This window comes from Ovis canadensis, chromosome 2 (assembly GCF_042477335.2).
Source record: "Ovis canadensis isolate MfBH-ARS-UI-01 breed Bighorn chromosome 2, ARS-UI_OviCan_v2, whole genome shotgun sequence".
Classification (NCBI taxonomy): Eukaryota; Metazoa; Chordata; class Mammalia; order Artiodactyla; family Bovidae; genus Ovis; species Ovis canadensis.
Window position 1 is genome coordinate 153007654 of NC_091246.1, and position 17769 is coordinate 153025422.

General features: G+C 38.7%; 1 protein-coding gene across 1 annotated transcript in view; it reads left to right on the forward strand.

Moving 5' to 3' along the window:
* Positions 1-13334, forward strand: part of FAP (fibroblast activation protein alpha) — an 82151-nt gene extending 68817 nt beyond the window's left edge. Inside the window, exons 22-27 of the mRNA XM_069574337.1 lie at positions 1984-2038; positions 9298-9397; positions 10557-10621; positions 11092-11164; positions 11425-11498; positions 12935-13334. Of these exons, the coding sequence (XP_069430438.1) occupies positions 1984-2038; positions 9298-9397; positions 10557-10621; positions 11092-11164; positions 11425-11498; positions 12935-13036 (469 nt within the window). The 3' untranslated portion in view covers positions 13037-13334. The remainder of the gene's footprint in view (positions 1-1983; positions 2039-9297; positions 9398-10556; positions 10622-11091; positions 11165-11424; positions 11499-12934) is intronic.
* Positions 13335-17769: the final 4435 nt, after the last annotated feature.

A 17769-nucleotide genomic window follows, 5' to 3' on the forward strand; every position in this document is an offset into this window, starting at 1 on the left:
AAGCTGTGACTGACGGGGCTTCTTCCCATCTGTTTGTCCCGGGCATCTGCCCAACTCCTCTGTGCAGCAGAAACGTGCATTTTGAATCCATGCAACGAGCAAAATGGTTGCTGTGAAATCCCTTTAAGAAATTCCATTATTCAACTAAGGCAAATCACTCCATCCTAGTTCCAGAGAAGAATGAGGAAGGACATTAACGTCACTTAAGGCAGCCAAAAAAAAAAGAGTTTTTCTGGTCATGAGGTCACTTTGGTCCCATCCCCTTCTTTTCCTTCACTGTCCCATCCAGGCCTCTGTAATGGTTCATTCACTTTGCTTTTTCCTTCCACTGCTTCTGTTTCTTTGAGAGTTTCTTCTATCAAAACACTCCCTAAATAAATCACAATGGCTCTCGAACACCAGCCCTCAGGTAAGCATAGCGTAAATTAGCCCAAAACACTCTTGCTTTGTACCAGCAATGCACTTAGATTTCTGAGAGTTTCCCAGGACTTTCTGAAGGTCACCATTAAGCATGGCCCTCTGCTCCTAAGGAAAGATTTATCTTCAAACTTGATTTCAAATGAAGGGTCTTTTGTGATAGAGCTTGAATAAATCATGTTCATATTCTAAAAGATACATATAGTTGTCCAAACCATGATAAACAGAGGGTATCTAAATATGAAATAAGGGAGGGATAGATATTTTTCCATGGATGGATGTGACCAAAAATGAGACAGTGATTATGATGTGTGTGTATGTACTAAGTCGCTTCAGTCGTGTCCAGCTCTTTGCTACCCTATGGACTGTAGCCTGCCAGGCTCCTCTGTCCATGGGATGCTCCAGGCAAGAATATTAGAGTGGGTTGCCCTGCCCTGCTCCAATTATAATGCATGTCAACTTAAATAAAAGGTTAAAATGAGGCGAACTCAAAATTGTTTAAAAATGAGTTTACTCAAGTATAGCAGAGGAATTGCAGTTCTGGACTCACAAACTATAGCAAGCTATAGGCCAGTTCATTGAGGGTTTAGGATAGGCTGTATTATAGGCAGGGAATATAAAGAGGGAAGAGTTTAGTGAGAGTCTGTTAAAATCAAAAAAACAAACAGAGACCAACTTTGACTACTACCTGGACAGATAAAACTAGTCCCATCATACAAAGCTCAATTCAGTGTATTTTGAAGAACTAACCTGACTTGGGTCATTTCTTGTTCTGGTCTCTGGAAACCATAAGCAAAACTTTCCAAGGCTGATATGAGGCCAACTCCCTATCATTTAAGAAAATTTCAGTAATATCAGTTTTCTGTACATCAGGCATATATGGAAATCAGTCTCTTGCAGTCCTGAGGGCACCCGTGTGCGATTTTTCATTTTTATTTTTCAGTCCCATTTTAGATTGAAATTCTTTCACATTAACATGTAAGCAAACAAAATCATAAGAAATTAATAAAATTTAAAACAGGAACAACAAAACTTTTTTTTTTTTTTCCAAAACCTGCAGATTTGGAAATTTGGTCCCACTCAAAATGCTATTTCTTCTAGTGTTACTATGAGCCTATCTCTGTCTCTTTTTTACTTATAAATAACTTAACTACATTTAATATCAAACTCAAAAACACGTAGCTGTAGTCTGAGAACCTGAACTAACCATTTACTTGTTCAGTGCACTAAAAAATTATTTCCCCTTTTGATCAATATTCATTTGCTGAATACGAGCTTCTTCATCTGAGCCCCAAGTAACTAACCAGGACAATTAGGGTTAGGAGGCCTTACAGCCACGAGTACTACTCAATAGATGTACCATAGAGTTTAACAGCTCCTTTATTCTTTTGCAGAAAAATGATAATATTATTTTAATTATTTGTAAATGCAACCTTATTATGCATGTGTTTAAACAAAGAAAATGTAGCGTTTCTATTAAATCTTTGGATTAAATATGCTTGTGTAATGAAGTAAATGTCATGTGTACACACTTAAAATTCTAAAAATTTGTTTCTTTTACTTTAGAAAATTCATAGAAATGGGTTTCATTGATGAAAAAAGAATAGCCATATGGGGCTGGGTGAGTTGTTTTATATGTTTTATGCTTGTTATTTGGTTCAGCAATCATCATTTTCTAAAGTGTTCGCTTATAAGATTTCTCATGAAATGTTAATGTTGCAACATAATTTGATCTGTCAATGGAAACAGTCAATTTGGATAATCTGGGCTTCAAAGTGGTGGCTTTAAGTGTTTGTTCCTTTTTTAAAAATCATTTTGTTTCTCCCTTGTATAGAAAATTAACTCATAATTGATACTCTTTCACTTAATTTCAGCCATTAGAGTATATAAAACTGAATCATATTTGTCAGAAGTTTAATTCCCTTTGTTTTTTTTAGAGTTAACATATTTTTTTATACTTCATCATTTCATTTTAATGAAAAGCTAAGATAAAGTTGAAAATTACAGGAAATTTCAAAGTATAAATTCCTTAGGACCTAGTCTATCCTAGTCATATCTTGGCTATTTGATTCTTATTTTTGTAATCAAATTTTTTCCCTGAACTAATGTTAATTTCTGCTAACTGGAAGAAATAATTATTTATTACTAGTTATAGGTCGTGGAAATCATTTCTCAAGTTTGAGAAACTATACCAGTTTTCTAAATACATACAGAAAGAAAGTGGCGACATTTACCAGTCTTGGGCAATAAAGTCACTGGAAAGTTCAGAGAATTATGGGAAAGAGTTTAGAATCGCCTATTATAAATTATGATAATCACCCTTCAAAGAAGATTTCCTGTTTCACTTTTTGGTCTGAGTTTGTACATTTGCAAGTCAATTTGCAGCCATTTGTGCTTGGGTTGTTTTTCTTGGCTGTTTTCTGAGAGCGGCCTGCACAAGATGGAGGGAATGAAACCCAATACTGAAGGGAATCTGCAGGATTCCTCTCAGCTCAGTGACCAGATGAAGAGCTGTTATGAATTTGTAAAAAGTTGTTATTTCGAGCCATTTGGTCCTTCTTAAAACTATCAAGTGTTAAGTATCAAAACAGAATGGAATTCAAATGGGTGGAAATAAATGAAATATTTTATAGTGAAACATTTCAGATAAGGCTTTTCTTACCATCCATTTTTATAAAATTTCCTAAAGTAAATTCTTGAAAGATTCACATTTTGAACTGAACACTTACATATAATCATGAACATTTCTCGCTTTGCTTTTGCTTCAGGCTTTGAAATAACCATAGAGTGAACTTTTAATTTCATTTCTAGAACATTCTAGGTTGAAGTACTTTGGTAGAGAACCACGTATGTAGATGATTTAAGAAACCCACTCATTACATGAAGGAGAGTGGGCTTTATCCATGACTCTGTAACATGTTTCTCCTCTGAGTTTTCTGTTTCTGTGACCATTATTATACTCTATTCATCCTTTAAATGTTGGTGTTTTTCTGGATCTGGTCTTGATTCTCATTGTTCTTCACTTTCTTGGGGAAATCCACATGGTGTCAAAGACGAGGCCGACTGCCAGATGCCTGCCACTAGCCTCATCTCTCTCTTCTGCACGCCACATTTCAAATGCCTGCTGATCATGTTTCCCAAATGTCTTACCGAGCCCTCAAGCTTAACTTCCTGAAGTTAAACATACTATGTTGGTGGTGTTCAGTCTCTAAGTCATGTCTGACTCTTTTGTGGCCCCTTGGACCATAACCTGCCAAGCTCCTCTCTCCATGGGATTTTCCAAGCAAGAATATTGGAGTGGTTGCTATTTCCTTCTCCAGGGGATATTCCCAACCCCAGGGTTGAAGCCACATCTCCTGCACTGGTAAGTGTATTCTTTACCACTGAGCCACCAGGGAAGCCCTAAACAGATTATAGTCTACTTTAAAACAAATCTTCACCTTTAATAAGGACCTTACCACATACCTGAGCTTCCTAGGTGGCTCAGTGGTAAAGAATCTGCCTATATACCGGAGATGCAGGAAACACAGGTTTGGGAAGATCCCCTGGAAGAGGGCATGGTGACCCACTACAGTATACTAGCCTGGAGAATCCCATGGGCAGAGTGGCCTGGCGGGTTACAGTCCATAGGGTTGCAAAGAGTCAGACACGACTGAAGTCACTGAGCATGCACAGCGTATACCAAGTCACCCAAACTGGTGAGATGCTTTCAGCTCTAGAGATGCTTTCAACTTCTCCAGCTCCCTGACTCCAATATTCTATTGATTAGTAAATTCTGTCAATTCTGCCTCCATATATCTGAGTCTATTCTCATCATCCTCACTGACATTATTTTAGTTCAAGTTTTTTTATATGTAATTTAAACCAGAGCTTCTCCAACCTTAGCTTATATAAGCATCACCTGGAGAACGTGTTAAAGCAGTTCCCAGGGCCCTCACACCAGAGCTTCTGATTCTGTACACGAGTGGATTATGAAAGTCCACTTGCATGGACCATAGGTTGGGAGGTACAGGTTTAAATCTTGCAGTTGTCCCTTAGCTAGCCTCCTTGCTTTAGTTTCATAAGCACCAATGTTGCTGATGAAATTATTGTTCTAAAACACAATTCTTTCCATGTTGCTTTTTTGCTTATATTGCTCATATATATTCTAGGGCTACCTGCTGACTTCAGCCTAGTGCCCAGACGCATTTACTTGCATGCAAGGCCCTTGGCAATCTGATTGCAACCTACTTTTTCAGTCTCATCTCCCTCTACTTCTGCCCACACCTTATGAATAATTTGATTTCTCTGTGTCTCCTTGTTCCCATGAGTCTATCACGCCCGTTTCATGCACCTCAGTGACCATCCTCTTCTTCCATGCCCCATGTCTTCCTCTCTCCAAAATGCAAAATTTCTACTTATTTTTTTAAGACCCAGCTCAGATATGACCTTTGTATGCTCCAGTAGCTCTTTATTACTTGCTCTTATAGGAATTATCGTTTTATCTTATTTGTGCATTGTCTTCTCTCACAAGGATGTAAGCTCATCAGTGGAATGGACTTTGTCTTTCAACTTTGTTTCTCAAATGCTTAGCGCAGTATTCACCATCTCACATATCTATGCGGCTGTTTAAGCTGAATTTAATCCTGTAAGTCAGCATTCCTCCAATGTGTTGTACCATGAAATCTGGGGGCAAACGTTCTCTGGTCTAATAATTTGGTAAATTATGAACTCTATATAATAGTGCATATAGGCTCCATGAAGAACAGTAAAAAATCTGTTAATTTTTTTTTAATATAGTATTACCAAAAAGTATTTGATTCCATGGATACCTCTTTGAGAAGTGGTCTTGAAGTCAATAGGGAGTGAAACTGGAGTCTTAGGAAGATACTCTTGGCTGCAGAATGAAGAATGGCCTGATGTCGGGAGAGGGAGTGGTTCAAAGGATTAGGAGGGATGTAATATTGGCAACAAATACCAAGGGCCTGAATTTATGCAGTGAAGAAAGGGGCAAAAATAGGTCATAGTTTTGTGTGTTCTTTTATAATATAATAAGCAGAGACCTATGGGAAATTGGAGAAGGGAAAGAGAAAGATGTTGAGAATGACCATTTGGGTTTGTTTACCTATTACTGTGTTCTGTAAACATCTGTTTCCACAAAGTATTAGACACTTTGCTAAACTGAGAAATACACTAAAGCTAACTACACAAGTTTTTCTTTGGCCAGTTGGTCAGTAAGTTTCAAATCATACATTTCCCTCCATTATCCAGATTAAGAAGGGGAGAGAAGGCATTTTCATTGTACCCTTTCATTTTTCTGGCACACAAACTAAATGCTAGTAGCCTGGTTTTTAGCTACTTAATAGATATGTACTATGTACTCTGTACTCAGCACTATGCTTAGGAAGTGTCTGTTATGACAGTGGTTCTGACCTGGGCAATTTTGCCACTCAGGGGCCTTTGGCAATGTCTGGAGACACTTGGTTGTCGGAACTGGGGGAGTGCTACTAGCATCTAGTGAGTAGAGGCCAGAGATGCTGTCAAATGTCCCACAGTGCACAGGACAGCCTCCAACAGAAAAGAATTATCCAGCCCCCAATGTCAATAGTGCCAAAGTTGAAAAACCTTGATTTATATGAAGAAAAATTAAAGCGATTATTGTGACAATTAAAGAGCAGCAGGGGTTTTGCTAAATTATTAGAATAACAACCTCATTTATGGGCTTTGCTTTGTTAATATAGACCTAGCCAGGTGGTGTTGAATAAGCATTAGTTCGTGATTTAATCTTAGTTCCTTTCTCTTCCAGTGACTAATTATAAGCAATTTGAATTGCTATGTGTGATCAACGATGTAAAAGTAGGACAAATGCACCTCTAATGAGACTATATTAGACTCTGAACTTAAAACTTCCAAACAAGGTTGCTCTAATGTAGGGATTATAGAGGAAGTAGCTTGTTGTCAGATGTCCTGCTGTTGAGCCTCAGCTCTACCGCTTACTCTAAATTTATTCTGAGCCTCAGTTTCCTCATCATGAAATGCAACAATAATTTCCCCACCAAGTCACTATGAGAGTTAGATGAGTTAATAGGAAAGTCATATATTAAACAAATATTGATTCTATTCCCAATGTGTTTCAGATTGCATCATCAGTGCTAGGGGGGACATTCATTAACAAGATGGACAAAAATCTCTACGTTTATCAAGCTGGGAATGGTTGGGGAGAAAGGCAATAAGCAAGATAAATAGATAGCACAGATAAAATGTTAAATAATGATTGATGCAACGGAGGAAAGCAAAACAAGAAAGGAGTGAGGAGCATCATGCAAGGTTGATGCAGTTTTAGATTAGAAGGACAGGTGAGACTTTATTTTTTTTTTTTGGAGTTAAGACTTGAAGAAGGAAGGAAGGAAGCCATGCCAATTGTGGAGACAAGGAAATTCCAAGCAGGGGGTGGTGGCATTTGCAGACGTCCTGGGGCTAGATCATGCCTGGAGAATTCAAAGAACACTAAGAGAGCCAGTGAGCAAAGAGAGACAGGATAGGGGAGAAAGGAGACAGCCTGTAGGACCACAAAGACTGTTGCAATGACCTTAGCCCTACAAATGTTAACTAGTTGTTATTACTGCCTGTAGGCAAAATAGTCCAGTCTGATTTATAGCTCCCATCAGAATACTGTTCCATAAATCCCTCAAAATTCTGTGCCCTTCTAAGAAAGTTTTTAAAGATATCCTTCATTTAAACAAAATGGCAAGGCATCTAAGTGCAAAGGACAAAATTCTAGAATTCTCATGGCCAATCTGCTCCGTGGGCTCTTTTCTTACTGCATCCACCCACTCTGCCTTGGAGCCCCACCCATGGGAGAGCAGAAAAAAGTCAACTCGGGTGGTTATTTTTTTGTTTTTTTCCCTCCCTTTATTTCTACAATAGAAACAGCTTTTCTAAGCTGCCTGAGAATTTAAAGTACACCTTCTTTTGTTGTGCTGCTGCTATACTAATTTTGCTTTTACAAATTTCTGGAGACAATGTGTTCATATCGAAAAGGTGAATATTTTATTCAGATACCACACTCTTATCTAATCAGTGAACAAATACAGATTAATATTTTTATAATTTCTAGGATTTGGGACAGAGATGTTCAAAACCCTTTTTACTATATGCAAATGCTCTAATTTCAAATATCATTCTGTGCTATTTTGTGTTATGGGGCGTACAAGAGGAAAAGCAGAACCCAGTATTATAATTTGCAGTGAACATACTTTTCCAATTAAACCGTAAACGATCAAATTTCTAAAGGACTCAGGCTTACTCTACATGCATTTAAATCTAAAATTAAGAACGAAGAAAAAAAATCTTTCATTTCAGTAATAGTTGTTGCTAACCTACTAATCCAGATTATTTTTATAAGTAAAAGTTTGATCCTGATGAGAATTTTCACTTATCAAAATGATTTTAAAACCCACATTTTCCTTCTGTTTTTAAAATATATTTTTCCTCTATTAAAATACGTTTAGTTCTCCTCCAAGTATAATGAAAGGAGGCCACGGTATAATTGGAGCTGCCTCTTTTAGTCTGTGTTTTGTAGCCAAGGGTCCTCAGTAAGATTCCCCGGAGATGGAAACATAAAACTGTAAACCAGTTAGAGCATTCTTTCTCTAACAATTGAATTCAGCAAGAGGCTTTAGCTGATCCCTGCGGGCCATGTACTTCATGGATTAAGACTAGACCTCGGCCACTGACCTGCTGCCTGATTTTACCGTGTCTGTCTTCTGCCTCTTCCTTGCTCTGTAGGGCTCTCACTCCCACCCTCTCTTAAGACTGACTTTTCTGTGGCAAAAGACGATATGATCTCTCCTGACCTGAGGGCAGATCATTCCCAGAAGTTTGTGGTAGTAACAAGGCACCCCATTAGTTAGAGAGCCATATTGCCCTCTTAGGGACGTTCCTGTGTTGGGGCAAGAATAATCACATCCTAATCTAGCACAGACATTGGTGCGGGTGAGGGTGGGGGTAAACTTAATCCAGGACACTGCTTAATCCATGTGCCCAGAGGAAGCATCTCTCTCCCAACAGGTAGACAAAATTGCCTTCTGGGGGAAGATGCAGCTTTCTTATGAAGTTGTCTGTTCATTTCTTCATTTTCAGGAAAAGGTTCAAATTTCCGAGTGACACAGACACACATCTTCTGTTATCAGGGTCACATTTCTGAATCACCCACCGATTCCCTGGTAAAGAAAAGTGATGAGTGCTAAACCTGCTTCAGACTCTGCAATTTGTATCTCCTTTTGTGTGTGTGTTCCCTGAGGTAGTAGGGGCAAGCAAGATTTGTTAAGGCACCAATGGCTTTTCCTCCTTTGAGCTGCTATGCCAGAAATCCTCAAAACAGAATACGTATATACAAACTCTGGCCATCTCTTAAACTACACACGAGGTTCCTCTGTCGTTCCCTTGATGTTCTCTTTTGAAAACAGATTAAGCAAATACACAGATATAAGTATTGCCTCACATTACTGTTGTACACTGTGGAATGTATCTTGCTTTTACATTTGGAAAAGATCTTTTTGTGTGTACACTTTTTAAGAATAAAATTCTGCTTCTGCCATAGCAAGGTCCTGGTTGGAAAAACATAGAGGCATGGGTAAAGAAATTCTTGCAGAAAAATTGCAGTTGTATCTATCTCTTAAACTGCCCCCTCCATATTCTGATCAGCACACCAGGTATTTGTAATTGACTAGGATGAAATTATTGGAACTTATTGCCAAGAGTGCAAGATAGACATTTAATCTACCCAATCCATATTCCCCAGCTCCCATCAGCACTTATTGTGAGTAGAATCATTATACAAATATGTTGGAGAGTTTAGGAGAGTGAATCTGGGACTAACTCCTAACAATGTCTCTACAGTCTTATGGAGGTTATGTTTCATCGCTGGCCCTTGCTTCAGGAACTGGTCTTTTCAAATGTGGGATAGCTGTGGCTCCGGTCTCCAGCTGGGAATATTACGGTATGGAAACATTTCATAAATGTTGCTGCAAAAACATTTAACACATAATTACTCTATATTTAAGGTTGCTAGGAAAACAAATTATGCAGTAAAATTCACCCCAGCATCACTGGGAAAAATATAATCTATAAATGAGGTTGCTTATATGATTCATTATAATCATGTTCCAACAATCAAAGAAATCTTAAGATGAGAAAGGACTCTTCCAAAACCCAATGAATCTTATTCTCCTAGAAACCTTGTGCACCCTGATAAACCAAATCTTTAAAAATCAGAGCTAACTCTGTTTTTGCAGACACACAGGTGCAGCCAAACTGGCTTTTAAGCAGTTCTTAGGGAAAATCAGGCCAAGCCAAGTAATTCACCACCACACAACAGTTTGCAGCTGCCTGATACATTACTCCAGAAGTCAAAGAAACAGAAAATTTGTTCAAGAAGTATATCTTCCATGTGTGCCTATTTTTATGATTAACATCAATGCAGGATAACTATTTGGAATTAATTATAATAAATGCACAAAAATTAGCTTTCATTAGATCCTCTTCCCTGTGTTGAGGTGAAAATGAAGCAATTGTGACTTGGGAATCTTTACTCAGAGGAAAAAAGTGTGTTGGGGGGTGAGGAGGAGTTGGGGGACATATTTCTATCCCAAATTAAGAGACCAATGAGAGTACTAGAGGTGGCTACATTTGTGATTTCTTTAAAAATGTAATGAGGTCATTCCTAGCTCAACATTTCCCCCATCAAAGAACTTTGGGCAGAAGTGAAAAAACTGAAGAGCTGTCCATTCTATTGTTAGGTGCTCCTGTTTCCATAATCTTCTCCTGCATCTCTTCTCCAGAGACAACTAGCAGAGCAAATGACTAGGGTGGAGCATTACAGAAAGGAAAGCAAGACCTTTCCTCAGCAGCTCCCCCTGGGAGATTGAGGAGCTGGCTCAGACAGTAAAGAATCTACCTGCAATGGAGGAGATCAGAGTTTCGATCCCTATATTGGGAGGATCCCCTGGAGAAGGGAATGGCTGCCCACTCCAGTGGAGAATGCCATGGACAGGAACCTAGCAGGGATGCAAGAAATCAGACATGACTGAGAGACTAATGCATTCACTATCCGGCCTGAGTTATCACATGCAAACCTCATGCTCTTACATATTTTACAGCATCTATCTACACAGAGAGATTCATGGGCCTCCCAACAAAGGATGATAATCTCAAGCACTATAAAGTAAGCATCTTCTGTTTTATTTAGGTCATTAATTTATTTCATATGTGCTAAACAATTGTAAAGCAGTCATTCAGAGTTTATACTTCTGCTGGGTCCACAGGCAAATATAATGATCTTTTGTCAGCTGTAAAACACCTTACTAGAAGGAATTAACTCCCTTTGGATTCTACTTTTTCTTTCCTCATCCTCCTCCCCACCCCCAACCCCCACACAGCTTGAGCGGGCATCGTTTATGCCTAAGGTCTCACTCATATGTAACATATGACACATAAACTTTCAGTTTTTCAAACTAAGAATCAGATGGAAGTAATGCAAATGATGATGAAAATGTGTTGCTCTGACTCTTAAATATTTATCAACCAAAGCAATACATAATTTCAGTATTGGTGCTAAGTCCATTGCACAATGATTTAGCTAGTTTTCTATTAGAACTTGCAGCAACTAAAATGTTAATTTTTCCCCTTTTCCAGAATTCAACTGTGATGGCAAGAGCAGAATATTTCAGAAATGTAGACTATCTTCTCATCCACGGAACAGCAGATGGTGAGGTTTAAGCAAGACTCTTACACATAAAAATACTGAGCCAGCATCACTTTGTTTAAGAAACATTAAGCATCCTCCTATGCCTGTGCTCAGGGTCAGTACCTAAGAGTCAGGGACATTTCCATAAGCGAGTGTGATTACTCACTGCTGACAATGTCAACTGCATGACTAGACAATTGTTGGTGTTCATTTCCAGGCAGTACATTGTCACTCTGCTTTCTGGTATTTAGCAGCACTTTAACTCTCTCTCTTTGTTGCAGATAATGTGCACTTTCAAAACTCAGCGCAGATTGCTAAAGCTCTGGTTAATGCACAAGTGGATTTCCAGGCAATGGTACATAAGTTCATTTTATTCAGGTTGATGGCTTTAGACCCCTAAGCTAAAAGGAGGACACTTCTTCTTCTCTTTTTTTTTTTTTTTTTTCCTTGCTGAAACCTGACAAGAAGGCTATTCAATAGAGTAGGCAGAACATTAGCAAATGACTCTTGGATCTTCCATGAACTCCCTGAGGGATACTAGGCAAGCCACGCCACGTTTGCTGACCCCAGTCGAGTCATATATTAAATAAAGGCTTCCACAAGATTAGAGGCTCTTCTAGCTCAAACATCTAACAGTTCTATGGTCCTGCATACTGAGCGCAGCTTCGTGCTTCAAATCCCTGTAAAACCTCAAAGCAGCCAGAAGATTCTGTTTATCAGTAAGAAGCCATCACAGAAGGCTGTCAGAGACCTCAGAGGCTCCCAGAAATCATGTGGTTCCACTCAGAGCTAGAGAATCCTTCTATCTCTGTGTTTTCAATGCCTGACATGTGCTTGGCCCACCACAGAAGCTCATATTTTCACTGACTGAATGAATGAATGAGCTAGCTGTGAAATCCAGTTGCTTGAGGAGTGGGAAATGGAGACAGAGAGGAAAATAAGGCAAAACCCAAGTCGAGAGAGACAATCCTTGGTGGTTCCATCCCCCTTCTCCACTTTTCCCTCACTTGCTTATGTTGCACAAGAACCTAGAAAAGGAAACCCTCCTTCTTTCAGAAATTTGGCTTCTTAAAATAATTTACAGAGGGTGAGGTGAGACTTTTCTGGTCTTTTTTTATCCCCTTTACCATTTTTTAAACTGTGACTCCTAAAGTGCATTCAACTCATAAGAATATAGTATTACATCAATAACCACTAGCCAACTTTATTCAGTGAAAATCATCTTACTGACATCTCTCCAGCAATAAAATTTAAATCCATAATACCATCTCCCTGTTTTTTTTAATAATACTATTTTTAACTCCTATGAAGGATGTTTATGGTTATACGTATTATGGATTTTCTACAATAGAGAGGAATTAGATTCAGAGGCTAAAAGCTTCATGGAATTTTTTAGCTAGAAGGTGCCTTAGAGGAAGTGAAATCCAACCCCCTCATTTTTCAAATGAGGAAACCAAACTCTGGAAATTTAAAGTAACCAACCCAGCACCCCAGTTCTGGAATCCAGGCTCGGAATTCCAGGGTGCTGGCCACTGTGAAAGCTCTACCACCCCAATGCGATCTCACATATAGGTTTAAAAAATATGAAACAATGGTGAAAGTTAGTAAAAGGGCTTTAAATCTTCTTGTTCTTCACATATACATGTAAATTACTTTATTTATGCAAGTATTCTTAGGTATTTCAATGGTAATATTAGAAAAATTACCAGGTTCTGAGAGCACAAAAAAGTCAAAGCCGGAGGCACTGTGGGGTTGCAGGAATAAAATAAGATTCTTCCCTTTGTGTTTCAGTGGTACTCGGACCAGAACCATGGCCTATCCGGCCTATCTACGAAGCACTTATACACCCACATGACCCACTTCCTAAAGCAGTGTTTTTCTTTGTCAGACTAAAACCATACAGATACAAGACTGTATCACAATCTGAACACTTCCTATGAATGCCTCAAACCGTTTGCTTGTTTCACTCTTTATGCTGTTAAATGTTGGTATAAACAAACACACCAATGTTGTTCTGAAGGCTGACAGAAGATTCAGAGGACTCAGAAGTTCAACCTAAATATTGTTTACATTTTCTGGCACTCTGTGAAAGAAGAGAAAAAGAGGCCCTGCCTTTTGCTTTGGACACAAACAGTGCTTTGTTACCTGTTCATTTGAGGGGAAAAGAATAAAATCAGAAGTTAAAATGCTATTATTTTCTCTGTGTTCATTCATTTCAGGTTCCAGTTTCTATCAGAGAAAGAAATGCTTGGGTTTGTTAGACAAGTGCTTGAATAATAGGGTGGTCACGGAGGAGAAGAATCTAGAAGCAGTTTTGGATTTTTGTAAATAGAATTCGAAATGCTGGGGAAAAAAAAAGCTCAGAGTGTGCTAAAGCATTGTTCAGAAATCAGGTTGGCAACACATTTTGTAGAGGCACCCTGACGTTTGCTCTCTGTGCTGTCCCTCCAAGAAACATTTATTAAATTTCTCCCAGAAGGTTTCTTATTGTCAAAAGCATTTGATAAAGATAAAGTCAGAATTTTGAATCCAGGCTCCTTTTAAGAAATGCTTCAAATTTGGAAATGTTCCTATTTTAGATTCCGTTTTAGAATGAGTAATGGTAACTGTTTTCAGATTGCTACGCCACACCAAACTAAATAAAACAAAAAATTAAACAAAATGGACATCAATAGCTAGAGAAGGAAAATGTTACATCTATGAGATTATTCTGGGGTTTTTGTTCTATAAGTTTATTTGAAAAAGAAAAAAATACCAGAAGTACCATAATGCCTGCAATCCCAAAGGCAACGCTCTGCCAGGAGCTGTCCCTGTCAATTAGAAACACAGACAGTGCGCCATCTCTGTGATGACCATAGAATTAAAAAGGTCCACACCAGGTCACCATAAGGTATCTCTTATATGAATGTTGAAAGTATCCACGAAGCCACCACTGAGGGGACTTTTCATTGACATGGTTCCCAGCATTGGATTACTCTGGATGATTTCTCCCCACCCTTGGCTTGATCCTTCCCAGTGGTAGATAGGAGACCCTCAACCTCTGTCATGCTATATAACCAAAAGAGGCATGGAAACTTACAGCAGCAAGGGGCCTTAAAGGTCATATACCATAGCATCCTCTAGGGTTTTCTGATCTTTCTCAGTCCAGAACTCTTTCTCCTATGACTTTCTGAAATCAGGCTCCTGTTCAGGTCACAGAGTCCCACCTCACCTGTCAGGAAGGGCACAGTGTGGATGTCAGGGGGCCTGGGCAACACCCCCACAGATTCGGAACTGGCCATAGCACCTCTGCACATCTACACAACAGTTGATGCTCTGAGGGTCAGAGAGAAGCTATTGCTGTCCTTTTTTCTTCCACAGGGAGCAGTCTGCAAAGCAAACCCAAGACATTTCTGCATAATTTACTCCCCATTTGCTCTCTACAACTAGGAAATGAAGACTAGTCAACAGTCATTGCCTGACACTCTATCAAGGGAGATACCAGGGCAATTACAAATAATAAGGCAGTCTTGTTACCTTCACTTATTTTCTGTCTTTGTGAAATATGTGAAGCTGGCATTTAATATCAATGTGCAAAAAGTCATCTCCAGTCTCAAGCCTTGGCTCCCACTACTATAGAGGTAACTTCTATAAGACAGATTGCCATTTTCTCCAAGTAGAAATCTCTAAGGATTCTCCATGGTCTGTGAAATAATGCTGTGGATATTCGATGTAGAACATTGTCATCATTACAGAAAGTGCTGTTCAGTGGTGCTGTCCTAGAGGAATCTTCACAGACCATATCTTGGAACATAGCATATTGCATAGGCTCGCCAACTGGTGAATGATTGAACAACTCAACTCTGTGTTCATGGAAGACTCAGGCTTTCTACATCACTGTTAATGCAACCTTCGAGAACTCCTCAGGCAGAATTATCCAGCAGCTCCTTGGGACTGTGTGTGTTTATGTACTTATCTATCCATTCAAAAAACATTTGTCCAGTTTGTCTATATACCTGACACTATGCAAGGCTTTGAGGATGTAGAGCAGAGCAAGGAAGCAATGAGAGTGACAGGGTTATTTTGTAATTTTTTTTTTTTTTAAACATTCACATTTTGTAGAGATTTACCAGATTTTTCTTTTGGCTTGGAAAATAAGAAGTACATAAAGTACAAAGATTTTAGTAGAAAATACCAAATTAAAAGGGATAATTAAACATCATTTCTATTTGCAGAAAGTGAATTAGAATAATAACTATCCTTTGCCACACTTTATTGTTGTATATGAGATTTGGGAAGGAGGATGTCCCACCATATTAATTCACCCTTCAGTTCAGTTCAGTTCAGTCGCTCAGTCGTGTCTGACTCTTTGCGACCCCATGAATCGCAACACGCCAGGCCTCCCTGTTCATCACCATCTCCCGGAGTTCACTCAGACTCATGTCCATTGAGTCCGTGATGCCATCCAGCCATCTCATCCTTGGTTGTCCCCTTCTCCTCCTGCCCTCAATCCTTCCAAGCATCAGAGTCTTTTCCAATGAGTCAGCTCTTCTCATGAGGTGGCCAAAGTATTGGAGTTTCAGCTACAGGTTATAATAATCTTTCATATATTGCAAACTAGAGATTTTCCTGCATTCATTCAACAAATGCAAATGCAAGTCCCTGATTTAAGTACTATAGGTGACCTTCTCCCCAGAAAAGATATGTATGTTAAACAGTATGCATATCTTTAGGCAGAGCTTAAATTCTGTAAAGATAAGAAATGAATGTAACTACATTGCAAGTTTAAATGAGATCAGGACTCTGGGGGTGGGATTCTTGTATGTGTTAGAGGAAAACCATAAAAAAAAAATGATGCCATTTCAAAATAATCTCGAATTTTAATCCTGCCATGCTGGCCTTAGAGGTATTTCAAAAGGTTTCAAAATTCTGAGTGACCATCGTATATTTGTTAGCATGAATGAGAAAGAAGCAATAAGAAAATGGGTATCTTACTAAATTTAATACAAATGAGGGAACCTTTTTTGAGGCTTAATTTTTTTTCAAATCTTCTTCAAATTACAACATGTATGATTTATTTCCTTCAACAAACATTTTTTGAGTACCTATGCTGTGCACGACAGTATTCTGTGTCCTGCAGGGGTTACAAAGATGAATTTTTGTGACAAGTTCTCAATTTCTAGACTGTTTCAGTGAAGGCAACTTAACGAATCTGATTTTCCCAACATTTGAGCATTTTTCAGAAACTGACAGATCTTTATGCAAATGTTGTTGCCAAGCTGTTTGTAATGGTGAAATTATACTTTGACAGTAACTCTTTAAAATACATTAAACCCAGCTAAGGTTTTCTTTGAAATGTTGCCAATTAAGTGACTTTAATGAGCTTCTTGATGGTAATATAATTAAAATTCAGATGTTCTAATTGTAAAAAAAAAAATACAGTTCTGGGAAACTTAACAGTAAAATAAGCAAATGTGAAATGAAGTAAGGCTAATTTAAATGGTGATTATGTGGTCTTCTGAGAAGATTCTACGAAAACAATGCTTTCAATTATCCTGTTTGTAAAGAAGAAAGATGGCACCTAACAGATATTTTAAATGTATCCCTTAAAGTAGATATTCTGAGTTTATCTAATAAAGCAGATTAAAAAATTCTGAACACAGGCAGTCATTCCCACCTTGTGAAAGAACTGCTAAAACACTTCCTTGGCTTTAGGAACAGGTATCCTGGCAATCTGAAGTGAAGTAATTTCTAATTCAGGGAGAAATTAGTGCCTGGACCTTAGCAAGCTATTCACGGGGGAATAGATCTGGCTCCTAGTGAAAGTCTCTACTGGCCACCTGCTCAGATTACTGGCGTGCAATACTAGCATGCTGGTCACAGACACTTCTTTTTGACACACAGGTAATATCGTTGGCAAGATACAGCAGTATGATTTCATTCTATTGGCCTCTAATTCATACTCCATTACTTTCTCCACCCACTTGAAAAATGGCCTGACAATAAGTGAGTGAAGTGAAAGTTACTCAGTAATATTTGACTCTTTGCAACCCCATGGACTGGAGCCTGCCAGGTTCCTCTGTCCTTGGGGATTCTCCAGGCAAGAATAGTGGAGTGGGTTGCCATGCCCTCCTCCAGGGGATCTTTCCAACCCAGGGATCAAACCCAGATCTTCCTCACTGCAGGTGGATTCTTTACCATCTGAGCCACCAGGGAAGCCCAAGTATACTGGAATGGGTAAACTACCCCTTCTCCAGGAGATCTTCTGAACCCAGGAATCAAATCGGGGTCTCCTGCTTTGCAGGTGGATTCTTTACCAGCTGAGATACCATGGTTTACAAATATTCTTTGGTGCAGCATTACAGTTTTTGCTCTCTGGTTATAGAGTCCATATTATGTGCATAAGAGGGAGGGGTAATCAAGACAAGATAATGCCACCATGGTTTGAAAGTTCATCTTCCTTCTTTCATAATTACTGTTTACAGACCAGCAAAGACAGGAGCGTCTTTGCTAACCATGAATTAATAGGGTTAGGCATTTTTTTCTATGTTATAGAAAGCAAATTGTTGAAAGAAATGTCTTAATGAAACATGTAAAAGGATATAAGAGTTATTTCTTTGCTAAAAAGCTACTATCTAACTATTCAC